The 13838-nt window shown below is 30.7% G+C and overlaps 1 protein-coding gene across 1 annotated transcript; it reads right to left on the bottom strand.

Moving 5' to 3' along the window:
• Nucleotides 1-283: 283 nt before the first annotated feature.
• Nucleotides 284-13281, bottom strand: LOC132726171 (transcription intermediary factor 1-beta-like). Its single transcript, XM_060711441.1, has 2 exons — nucleotides 13154-13281; nucleotides 284-1305 (listed from the first exon to the last, which is right to left on the bottom strand). The coding sequence occupies exon 2, from the start codon at nucleotides 1280-1282 to the stop codon at nucleotides 401-403; it is 882 nt and encodes a 293-aa protein (XP_060567424.1). The 5' UTR covers nucleotides 1283-1305; nucleotides 13154-13281; the 3' UTR covers nucleotides 284-400.
• Between the last annotated feature and the right edge of the window lie 557 nt (nucleotides 13282-13838).

Here is a 13838-nt window from a genome sequence, read left to right on the forward strand (position 1 = left end):
TTTGGCGCTTGAAAAATTGCATACAAAGCGAAGGGGAATACTTTGAATGGTTGGTCTAACAATTTCCGTAGAAATATTACGTCTACGACTAAAGTGCCACATTGATAAATACTTTATTAATGCACCTCGTACGGTCCAAGTTCAATATATACCTTCCATCAGAAAGTGATGACCTTTGCCCTCAAAGTGTGACCTTGATATTGGTGCACGTGCTACATGGTCTTATAATGATAAGTATTATTGCAAAATTCCTAAACCGGACACGAAGTGCGGCGGACGGCCAGACAGACGTAAGGGCGGAGCCTATAAATATAACGCATTTTTATTCTAAAGGGTTGGTGACAATAAGTGTCCATGTTTTATAACAAATGTTTGTGTTTAAATAGATATATTGGTCGCATTAAACAATTGTCATATTTTTTGTCCTACCTCTGTGATGTTTTTGTACCACTTGAAAAGATCCAAGTTGTTTATAACTTTTCACAAGTTCCTCAAGATGACAGTCACGCTCAAACCAATATGTTGTGACCCGACTCGTCTGTTCAATTCTTTGGAGCTGTTCCTTGACAAGGTGAAGATTATGCTTGTAAGAGACTGCAGTTATAAATAATCTGTAAGGCTGATCAGCTTCCGATTGTAATGTTTCTCTCATTTTAGTTGTTTCATCAACAAGACTTTTACTTTCTTTTTCCAGGTTTTCAATTGTTGTCATGTCAACTGTCATGGCATCATCTCCGAGCTTTAGCATTCTATCTGCGAGATGTGTGATATGTGAAATCATTTCATCCCTAAACAAGCGGACAGCGCATGCAAATTTGTTGTTGACATCTGTAACATGGCATTTTTTTCGTTTGATGCTTTCTAACATCTGTTTTGCTTCAATGTTATACCTATCTATGTCTCCCTTGAATATTTTTGACTCTTCACTATCCTTATATTCATTGATGTGTTCAAGAATATACTCTACTTTACAGTTTTTATGGGAAATAATAATACAATCAGCACAACCTACTTGGTTATGTTCGGGACAGAAAAATTTAATAGCCTCATTTAGATGTTTAGTACAATTATCCAACGTAGGTGTTTCTTCTCTTAATGGTACCTCAAATGATTTGACCAGCCTATGCTCCCGACTGACTTTGAATTGTACGTGAGTATCAAAGCAACTTTGGCACATTTCTTCTTCACAATGTAAGCAGGACCTGTCTGTGTATGTCGATGACTTTCGTTTCTCACATGGTTTACAAAGGTTTCGATGTTTCTTTCCTGTCACCTCCATCATTTAAACGTCTATAAGGTCTGCAACTATAAAAGATAATAAATACAACATATTTTTAGGTTGTTATGGTATTGTTTATTGCATTTTTTAAATTTATCCTTTAAAATATTAGTATCGTCTAATTGTGTGTTTTTACAGGAATCGAATCTCTTCTAAATAACTGATGAAAAGATTTTACAATATGTAAAGATATGTCATTATTATTTCGCATCAAAGCTCTTATTTAAATGAAATTATGTACATCCAGAGTGTATTGTGAATGAACCAGTGAAAACAAAAATAAGTTAATTTGCCATTATTCTGTTTTATAATTTACTTCGCATGAACCAATGCAATTTCGGTAAATATTCATCGAAAATCACATTAACGTTCAATTTATAGAAAGAATGAGGCAGACATTTTTTTAAGACTGATTTATGTATTTTGTCCTAAACATTTTCAAATATTCAACTTGACAATGAAAAATTAACTTAAATACAATTAAAGATTTAAATACATTATAATTTACTTGCATGTCATTAATTAATAAGTAAAATAAATGGTTTGAGTTTTCGTCGCCCAAATTCCATAATGATGTAAGTCGTATTTTTACCATTTTGAGAAAATCGACTTCAAAGATTTAACAGGCTATATCTTCACACTTACTCAACCAATTTTAATATAAAATACATCATAGTGTGCAGAATTATTTTAACTTTTACACTTTTGATTACGAAGAAGTTCCTGTAGATAGTTTTTTAAAAAATCAAAATAAAAGAAAAGAAAAATCACTGAAAAATATATTTTATTGACAAAAATACAAGAACCAGAATGCTGTAATAAGTTACAGCAATGTGACCCTAAAATATCATTACATTTAGGAGTTAAAACAGTGTGAAATAATGACTATTTTACTGTTTTGTACTGAAATTATATTAAATTTAGACGTAACTAGAAATTGAATGCTTTAACGAATAGTCTTGATCCACATTTATTTAGGCACCACAGAGCATGGAATGTGATCAGGATCAAAACAGTAAATTTAGTCTTAAAAGTCAATAATAGAAATCAAGACAATGCGGTGAAGTGTGAATAGCCACGAACAGGCATTTTCAGGTTGAAATTGAACTTGGGCATTAGCTTCATTATCTTATGACCATTTAAATGAAATAGTGAGCCTTTTAAATGAACAAAAAAATAAAATATTACTGATTTTGTAAATGTATCACATTAAGTTAAACAAAACGAAATCAAAATTTAGATACATCGTCATTGTATTGATATTTACCACATTAAATAGCAAAACTTTTATCATATGATATGCTATTTTCACATTAACACTGTACACTATAAAATATTTGGAATTCAGATTTACTTTTGGTTTCGTTTATTATATCATTAATTCATTCCAAATTCAATTTTGAATACCTGTTACTTGCATACAAACAGCATGTTGAACACAATTTGACTTACAAAACACACAAAAATGTTTGAAAGATGTAACTGCTTAAACTTTGAAAAACAACATCAACAATGAGTTCCTTTCTCTGTAACATGAAAAAGAATAAACCTATGTATTTTACTTTTCTAAGAACAGCATTACTTAATGTTTTGTTTAAAAAAATGAAAAATATGAAACACAACTCAAAGCTCACACATTTTCAAAGATGCTACAGATCTGGATATGGTGTTTCAATGAACTACTGTACTTCAATTACTACATGTATTTATATATCAAGTGGCATACAACTTCTTTACATACAATATCAATTAAGTATACGTTTGCTTTTAATGTTTTAACTGAACTGTTCACATCAATAACTCATTCGTATAAAAGCAATGCTCAATATCTAAGAGTTTCAGTCAAATATTAATTATATTTTACTTCAAGAAGCGTTTGATGAAACAAATATGACAATTTAAAGATTCTTTAATGTTTTATATGGTTTTAAGACTTTGTAACATTTTTTCACGAAATCGTTTTTTCTACGTTGCAATCGAATGACAATTTTTAACTAAGCATATTTTTTTCTTTTTAAAAAATAGTTTTGGTAATGGATAATTTTCAGTTCAAAGGTTCAAATCACTTGATAATTACATGTAGTATTACCTTACGAGTTGGAAGTAGATGTACAAGAATTATTTTTAAGTTAGAAACTTAGTTTAATTTTGCTTTGCATGTTCCAATTACATAAGAAATTTTAGCATAAGATTGAAAATGATTATGTTGACAAAAAGGTATAGACTGACACCCTGTTGATTTATGCAAAATAGCTGAGTAGGTCAACAGGGTGGCATTCTGTTTAATAAGTATTTGTTGTGCAAATCAACGCTAAATGGTGCATCTGAGACAACTCGATCTCAGCTTTTAAACTTTTGTTATAGGGATATTGTCAACTTTAACCCACCATATAGTCTTTGACGTTTGGACGTACTGTTTTAAGAACACAAACGAGTGATGTAGGACTGAACACTTCTGCCATTTTAAAAGTGTTTTGTATTTCTTTCTATATGACAGTGGGTATTGTTAACCACTCTGGATTGCATTATGCCTTGGACAGCAAAACTTTTGATATTTTTGTGATCGTTATATGAAAGTGCAGAATTTTGAAATTATGAAAATTATGAATAAACATGATTAACCTAATTTAACATCAGTTATGAGTGGTAAAGTTATATGTGTTAATTTTATTCGAATAACTTAGCACCAGAACGGTAATTTGTCTTATATAGTTAAAGAAAAACATTGTACAAAATGTAACAATGGCAGTAACTAGTATGTTTGTTTCTATTTGATGAGTTTTGTGTAAGTTAAAAGTATAAACAATCTTATGCAAAACCTGATTGTCCGTATTTAATGGCAACATTGATCAATCAATCATATAATCAATTACATATCAAGTATTTAACAGCTGATACTTGTGAATATTGAAAGTGTGTATCAATTTATCCGATTTCCATGCTATCCGAATTTCATAACACAGCATGGCGCTTTGAATTTAGCTAAAGGGCTAAGAGTAGTTATTATTTCTTTTTAAGGTTTGAAACAGTTCAATAAAATATTAATCTATAGATAATTAGATAACATCTAAAGCAAAACACTTACATGTTATCAAGAAATATAAAACGTAAAATGTCATTCCTGATACCTTGAAAAATCTGCCATTTTGTCAAAACAGCATCACGTGACTAGAATCTTAACAGACTATTGGTTCAGAAGTTACGATATTATGGACTGTATTTTTATCACAATTTTTGGAATTACAGCACTCTGACCCATTCAATATATCGTTACAGGCAAGAACCAGAGTGATGTTGTTCTTACCATTAGATAGAGAAAAAAATTACGAACATTTTGTTACCAAACACTCATTTTTTTCAAAATTGGAGTTACGACACTCTGGAATTAGGGCGACGTTTTATTTACTAGTTGTTCTGTATACGAATTGAAAGTGTTTGTTTAACGCAAAATGAATCCACAAACTGTGGAATTAATTTTTGGCAAATATTATCTGTATGCTATATATTAAATGATTAACATTCAAAGACATCAGTTCATTTACCACCAATCAGATAACATCCAAGTCGCTGAACCCTAGATTGAGTACCTTTTCTTTGACGAAATAGCGATGATGTAGGACTTAATGATGATTGTTTGCCATGACATGCTTGAATTACATAGTTATATTACGTATCTTATATCAAAGCACATTTTAGTTTTAATTGTTGTGAGATTTGTCTTTACTTCTTTCAAAAAGATTAATGATACACACACATCTTCATTGTTAATGGTGTAAAATTATGGAGGCTATTCGTTGCCAAAAATCCAGCCTTTCAAACTTGACAATGCATACTTCGGTTCTACTAAACAGATTAGTAAAAATCTAATTGTCGAGTTACATACTGCACTGGTATTAAGCATTTTGATTATCTCGATTTGATAAAATGGAAGCTGTTAACATGCAACTTAGATAAATTGCAAACTGTATTTATAAATGGATAACTTCAAATTTGCGACATGTGGAAATGTAAACGATAGAACGTAAATAATATGTTTAATGCTATACATCATGACGTTGAGAATGTAACTGCATCAAATTGACACACTCAGGTTTACAACACCACATTTTCCTTTTACATTCTAACGCGATTAACATTTGTAAACGATTTTGCAACTTCCATATATGGAATTATCACGGAAATAGACGAAAAATATTAGGCGGAGCCAATTTTCACGAAAGCAGAATATAAAGAGAGGTAACTCTTGCTGGTACAAAAATATATTTCACATACATCATCTGCATTACAGTTGACTTTCAACTTCCTCTGATTTTGTTTAAACGTATTCTAGTACAGGATATTCAAGTTATGCAAAGTTGGTTAAGATATAATGTAACAATGTAACAACGTTTATCCTGAGTATGAGCAATTAACATAATATATCATATCATATAAAATCACACACACCACAATTTCATGATATGAACGATAGGATTTGTGTGCCTTCAAACGTTACACGATATTACTCGTGTGCATATCTTTTACAATCAGCAAATAGTACTAGAATGCGATACATGGAAGCCACTTTTGGCAACACGACTGAACAGTAAGCCTGTGCCTTCTTTCTTTAAAGGACTATGTCCGGTTTTAGAAAAGCCCATATTTTTGACCAAGTGTATAACCACGAAACAATTCAAAGTTTACTATCGATATTTCCGTTGTATAACCAAAAACTTTGAATTTGTCCCATTTTAATGTTGAAATAAATATTCAGTGTATCCTAACATCTCTGTTCACCTCCATTGGGAGGTATATTGATTCATAAGGATGTGATTTAGCCTTTTATTATTAAATATATGTAAGCTGACGTAGGTTAAGGTCTTTTTATGCATTGTACTGAATCAATAGCAACTCTAAAATCTGTGTATACATGCTGTCAATAGCTGTTACCTAGACTTGCTGTCTATCTGATCAAAAGCAGAGAACTATTTTTATGTACATGAAATACTACATAGAATATTTATTAAGTTTTGTAAGTGATGGCCTTCTAAGAGATAAAATAAACAAGGTATACATAAATTGATAATCAACATTCATACCTTTGGGCTCATTTAGATATTATTATTGAAAAACAAAATGATAAAAATGGGAAAATATATCTATACAGTATGGTAAAAATAAAAAAGGTACATACAACTTTGGTTATAATTTTACCATTGTTAAATTACTAATATGACGTCATTCCTTTGTTCTGCCCGTACTGTATTTATAATACAGTACAGGTATGCGTCCAATATTATTGTGTAAGTCCAATATTAATCGTGTAGCACATTAATATTAGACAGCGTGTCGTGTAGTGAAAGAAGCTTGTATGACCACAGGACTTTGGACTTTCATCCAAATAAAAAAAAGTAAAATGTAACCACAATAATCAGTAATCAGAAGTAAATACGAGCAACGCCTTTTCCCCGCCCATTATGCATTTTACAGATTAAAAAATTGAACAATAATTGTTATATGCGATATAGAAATGCTAAAACCGATGATTTCTGAATGCTATCTTCCAAACTACTGGCTTCCAAAATCATATCATTGCTTATGCTTCCCTAGTAAAAGGAAGCGGGGCGTCAGTTAGGATATAATGATGGCATTGTTTAAATGGTTTATAATTTCTTGCCCAAATTCAAGAGGCTACCTATAGGGTATTTGTCAGTAAAAAGATAATTTGTAAAACATTTAAATTGTACATTTCTAGCACAAAAATGCATTATTTCTAATGCTTTGATAGATAACATGATATTTGACAGCAAAAGTAGTAATTTAAGTAAGATATAAGCCTCAAACTGACCAATAAGTAAAATATTGAATTCCCTTCGGCGCTACGCGCCTCATGAAATTCAATATTTTACATATTGGACAGTTTTCGGCTTATATCTACTACTTAAAAGATTTTTCTTGTCAAGTCATACGCTAGTATTAATGTTACTAATGTAATAGTAAATGCTACTATTAGGAAAGACAACAGCCATAATTTGGTCTGTATCAGTAATTAGTCGTATCAAAATCTCTATCAGATGTTGACTTAAAAATTTGAAAGTGGTAAGGTTAACAGCAGCTTAACTGAAAAAGTTACTCATTCCTATGCAAATTAGAATATCCTCACAGAAATGTATTTGTCGTTGAATATAGTCTTTTCAATAATTTTTACTCCCTTGAAAAAAAATAACCTTAGGCAGTAAGTAGCCTGGTGATTTTTTTTTTTTTAGTTTCTTTTTCTAGGAAATGTGATATCTACAACGTCTATAATCCTTTAAAGTCCGCTGATGGTGATTGTATAAAGGCATAGAATGGCAATGATGCAAGTGAATTATGTTTGGTGAGTAACTATAAACACCTGAAAAGGTGTGGTAAACGAAAACTACGCCATTTCTTGTCGCTGACGGTAAATACCGAAAATGAGCAGATAAATACGTTTATTTACGATGATGTAGCGGGCGGGAAAATGGGCGGAGCTTATTTTATCTCCTATTGAAAAACGTGTAAAGCTGGATTATGCTGATCCGGATCATGATGGTTCGACAATGTAAAGCTTAGAATGCAACTTCTGTTTTGTCGGAGTATACACGAACAATGAGTATTCGAACACTTGGTATTGCTTCTATCAGCAAAACAGTTAAATTAAATGTTTTGTCGTTTAACAAAATGTATTTTGATGAAATGCATGTTTACAATGTTAAATCGGCAAATTCACTCCAAGAACGCAACATTGGAGTTTACATACAAAGAAATACAATTGTATTTTGTCCGTTAACAAACTGTTCAACTCAGATCAACAAGGCTGGATTTTTCGCAACGAATAGCCTCCATAAAAAATTACCGATTGGGATATTTAAACATGTTTAAAATTCTCGATCGGTGAATACAAATGACCGACAGCAACCTATATCACGAGATATGCAAGCTCTTAATCACCGATATCGCCGATCGTACAAAGATAACCAAATATGAATCATCGGCCATATCTGACGGAAAGTGTTTAACCACTGATGACTACCTATCAAACACCGATTAATCAGCTTTACGACAAATTAAGCTCCGATTGACAAACGATAAAAACCGATAGTATTACAGCATTTTATCACCGATCTAACCCCGTTTGAGTTTGCTTTCTGTCACTGATGGCCGTTTACACAGAAAACCAGAAATAAAATCACGCATGACAACCGATCAAAACAGCGAGTAAATTTAAAATTTAATGACCGATTGGGGACCGACCGTCTGTGTAACTGGCCCCTAAACTAGTAATATGATTGCTTGGGATAGATAACTATAGGTCTGGTTTGATGATATTTTGGTTACTTTAGCAGGAAATCGTGTATAAATCCCTATCAAATGTGAATTTTACAACTCAAGGACTTATTATTGTGTGGGAAATGACTAGGTTTGGTGTTATAAAAAATGTATTGGCGGGTTAAGTATTAGAATTTACCCACTTTCCGAGTTTAGACAAAGCACCACAATTTGTCTTTAATAAGTGAAATATTCTAAGTTTGATAGCTAGGACTTTTTTAAGATAATATTATCTTTATCTTTTTATCTCGTATCCAAAATATCAAACTCTTTTTATTATTTACGCCAAAAACAAACGCACGTCATTCGAAAACTATTTTACAAGAAAATTATATAAAACATTGATGACACAGATTTTGAACCCGATAGGACCTCTTGCAGGGCCACAATAGATAGTTTTTATCTCATAACGGTTTATCTGTGATAGACTATGTGTTATGAAACGAGTGCAAATGTTGATCATTATTCCTGTAAAGGTGATTGATTCTAATTCAAGCACTCAAGGAACAAATAACATAAAAACATGAAACGGTTTATACTAAGTCAAGGGCAATAACTCTACAAACACTGGATAAATCCACAAGCGAAATCCAAGGTGCACAACTACATATGCTGAGGAAAATTCCCGTAAGGTTTTAATGACTCTATGTCAAATCCTTTTTGAGTTACATGCGACACAAGTTGAAATTTGCAAATTTTTACTAAGTCAAGGGTAATAACTCTAAAAATACTAAATAAATCAACACGAAAATACCTTGGTGCACACCTGCACATGCTGATCAACATTCCTGTAAAGTTCCATGACTCTATGTCAAACCCTTTTTGAGTTACATGCGACACAAGTTGAAAATTGCAAATTTTTACTAAGTCAAGGACAATAACTCTAAACATACTGAATAAGTCCACACGAAAATACCCAGGTGCACAACTACACATGCTGATCAACCTTTCTATAAAGTTTCATGACTCTATGTCAAATACTTTTTGAGTTACGTGCGACACAAAAGAGAACGATCACAGACGGATGGACGGTCAAGGGTAAATCTAAATGTCCCCCCCCCCCACTTAAGTGGGGGCACAAAAAATAAGAAAAAAAATTGTTCTATAGAAATAAAAATAATACAAAAAATAAAAAAATTGTAATAGAGTAAGCCGAAAGATAATTGGAAATATTTGGGGGGAAAAGGCAGGAAATGTGAACAATAACATAACTTTATAACAATTTAGAGAATATTTTCTAGTTTAAGTAATGACTTTTGTGTGTTACAATGCTGAAACTGAGGAGTTTTGTGAAAATAATTATTTTACAATTACTAATGAAAGTCTTTCTGAATAACACTAGCCGATTACTTGTTTTGAAAATTGATCGGTTGTTAAATCACTGAAGCGTTATAAAGCTTATGGTAATGATTATTTATTGAACGAATACTTTAAAGAAAGTATTGGTATTTTATCGTCCTTTAATTATAACTTATTTAATTGTATTTCCAACTCGGACTGTTTTCCTGATAAATGGACCGAAGGTATAACTATCCCTCTGCATACAAAGGGAATCGAAATGACGTCAATAATTACAGAGGCATTTCACTTGTAAGTTGCTTGTCACAATCAAATTATTTACTACATTTTTATAGATAGACGAATCGATAACGTTTTTTTAACGAACACGAAACTATTTCTGACACACAAGTCGGATTTCGTAAGAGAACATCTATTGTTGACGCTATTTTCATTCTTAATTGAATGGTTCAAAAATATTAATTAAAAATGGAAATATATTATTGTATGTTATATTTGTTGATATGATGAAATGTTTTGACTCAGTTGATGGCCTTTGGTTTAAATTGTTTAAATGCGGAATTCAAGAGATGAAACTCAGTATAATACGTGATATATTCCAAAAAAGTAACATCATGTGTTTAGTCAAGTTGTAGCTATTCTGATTATTTTCTGTATGCTGTAGGTCTTCGTTAAGACTGAGTTATGTCCCCTCTTTTATTTTCTCTTTTGAAGACCTTGAATTATATATCCAGTCTGAAACTGAAGCAGGTCTTACTTTCGATGACATAGTTTTAATTCTTTTATTATTTGCTGATGATATGGCTATCATAGGTAAACATCCAACTAAAGTTCAAACTCTTTTGAATCCCTTACTATCGTATTGTAATGCTTGGGGCATTAAAGTTAAAACTTAAAAAAATCATTATGGTATTTCGTAAAATGGGTGCACTTTTAGCATCTGAGCATTGGACCTATGATGGTCATGAAATCGAAGCTGCGAATGATTTCAATTATCTAGGTACTATTTTTAATTATACTGTTAAATTTCTCTTTATCAAGAACATTTGATTGGAAAGGCTTTAAAATCAATGAACATGATGTATGTAAATGTATAGTATAATCTTAGTCCACAATAATGTCAGTTGTTTGTTGCCTTCGTTTAACCAATATTAATGAAATCATTAAAGTGAAATTTGGAGTTATTCTTAATCTTAGGAAATTGAAAAAAATACATTTAAAATTTTGTAAAAGGTTGTTAAAAGTTGGGTTAAATACCTGTAATACTAGTGTTTATGGTGAACTTTGAAGATATCTACTATAAATTCATAGATATGTAAGAATTATAAAGTTTGGGAAATAAAGACAATATTTTATTAAAAAACAGTTTACACTCAAGCAATTTAAGATTGAAATAACGGGCAGACAAATTGGGTTTCTAATGTTAAAACTATTTTAAATGATTATGGATTTGAATACATTTTTCATAATTGTGACAATATAGACAAGGTTATGTTTATATCCGAATGAAAACTTTCAAACAGGAATAGTTCAGTTATGTATATATAGAAATGTTAAGTGCTCGAATATGAACTTTATTTAAATAAACTACCTTGGTGTTTTATATTTCATTATTGTAGATTAAGAATGAGTTGTCTTCCGTCATTAAGAATAAGTTGTCTTCCGCTTATAATTCAAACTGGAAGATTTTGTAAAAAAAAGAATTGCTTGTGAAGAAAACTATTGTTTTTGTTGCAGTAATTTAGTGTTACAAATGAATACCATTTTATGTGTTTATGTAAGTGCTATAACGTTATAAGAAAATAACACGTAAAGGCTTACTATTACAGAAATCTATCAATAAACAAATTATCTTATTTATCAAACTCAAAAAATAAAAATGGGCTTGTACGGTTTATCAAAATTTGTTAAAAAAAGCTCTTTTAATTAGGTATGTACTTTCAACTGCTAATGTCTGAAATTAACATCAATGTTCATTCTCAAAATGTTTTGTTTCCATTTCAAAACTATTCATATTTAATCTTGTTTATTTATTAACGTAAACAGTAAATGCATAGCTATATGCTTGTTGTTTGTTTGTTTGTTTGTTTGTTATTTGTATACGTAATATGTGATATCCATATACTTGTTTTTAAATTTCATCCAGCTTATATACGTATATGCGTATATAATGCATTGCAGATAATGTACTTTGGACAAGTCGTAATAAAATGTATGTTATGTTCTATTCTGTTCTTATCAAAGAAAAGTGATTGGTTTTATCAAACTTGTGTTGTGAAAAATAATGAGTTTGTTTTAGCATTACAAAACTAAAACAAAGATTACATTAGCCCACAATTTACAAATTTTTCTACATAGTTAAATAATATTTAAAAGTAATGTGTGTAGGTGAAAACGTGTTATTGAACAAAAGAACATGAAGGAAATAGAAAATTTGCGTCATAAGCAATCAAAAGACTTCTGGATTTATATCAGTATGACGGAAAGATTAAAAGATTCAAGATGAGTTGCCTTGAGAACATAAATTATTATTCCATAAATTTTATACAAAAGCGCTGACATGTATCAGCCAAAAATATATTACCGTCATTATCAAGTAGTTCAGATGATTATCTACAATATTTGTTCTACAACAGATCTGTATCCCTGATGCCTTAGTCTTCATCAATAGGCCAATGATATTGATGAATATGTCCCGTATAAATAAACTAATTAACTCAATGGTATGGTTGCAACATTATTACTGTTGGTCTGTGGCAACATGCTTTCAACCGTATTGCAGCACTGATACAGTTAATTCACAGACGCTGCCATCTTAAATGTGTGATGTAATACAATCTAATTCGCGAAAAGTAAAAAAGTGAATATTTTTAAGCAGAAAGGTAAAACAAAAATTTAGAGTCGGCTAGAAATAAAGAGGGTCGGCCGGGATACCGGAAACGGTACACGGTATATTGTTTGGCCTAATAACTTAGAAAAGCCAAATGAGGTCTTGAAATGGTTACAGATTTTGCAGAATCATATTAATAATAGAAGTTCATATATGTTATCACTAAAAAAATACACGATTATTGTAGAAATTGATACAATTTACAATCTTGCGTGGTCTTGACATAATTAATAGACATTTTAAAGTTTATTTATATTTACCTAATCTTATTTACGGATTATAGTTATTTGCGAAGAATGACCTTCACAATTAGAAAAGTTAGTACGATTTTAAGCTAATTTATAAACTTTTCTTACCTTTCTTGTGGATTTTATTTAGTATACTACCATATAATCACTTGTTGTAAACACTTTAAATTTGTTATGTCAAAATATTGAAATCACGTCAAACGCATATGATAAAATTCGTGTCAATAACTAGTCCTTGCTTATTGACAGCGTTATATATTTAAACCATTCAAATGAATTGATATTTAAGATCCTAGTTTCTATTACCTTTTGTGAACCTTTTTTGACAAAAATATTGATTTTTACAATTTAGCTATATTAAAGAATGTAATATCTTAAGGTTTAGCGATTAGATCAATAATCAAGAACAAATACGTATTCACAAAAACAATGAACAAAACAATTATAGATATTTGTCTGACAGTCGACGATATCGATTACATGCAAATAAACAAAGTTGTGACGGAGTAAAAACAAGCAACTTTGCAATTACATGTTTATAACAATATTTAACAAAAATTAAAATAAATTATTTTTAGTTTATAAAACACTGCGTCGAAAGCTTCTACCAATTATTTTTAGTAAATAAAACAGTCGAAAAATGGCTGCATTCTATTTTGGTCGTTTGGTACCAAACATAAACAACTGCAAATATAAAGAAATCAAAAGCAGCAGCAAGAATGAAGTATATAATGTATAAACATCTATGGTTGTCAACTTCAATTCATCTGACAAACAGACTGTATCATGTGTG

The sequence above is a fragment of the Ruditapes philippinarum genome, unplaced genomic scaffold (assembly GCF_026571515.1).
Source record: "Ruditapes philippinarum isolate M1 unplaced genomic scaffold, ASM2657151v2 ctg2011_1_1_1_1, whole genome shotgun sequence".
NCBI lineage: Eukaryota > Metazoa > Mollusca > Bivalvia > Venerida > Veneridae > Ruditapes > Ruditapes philippinarum.

Coding starts and splice junctions, on each gene's coding strand:
- LOC132726171 (XM_060711441.1), bottom strand. CDS start 1,282: ATGATGGAGGTGACAGGAAAGAAACATCGAAACCTTTGTAAACCATGT.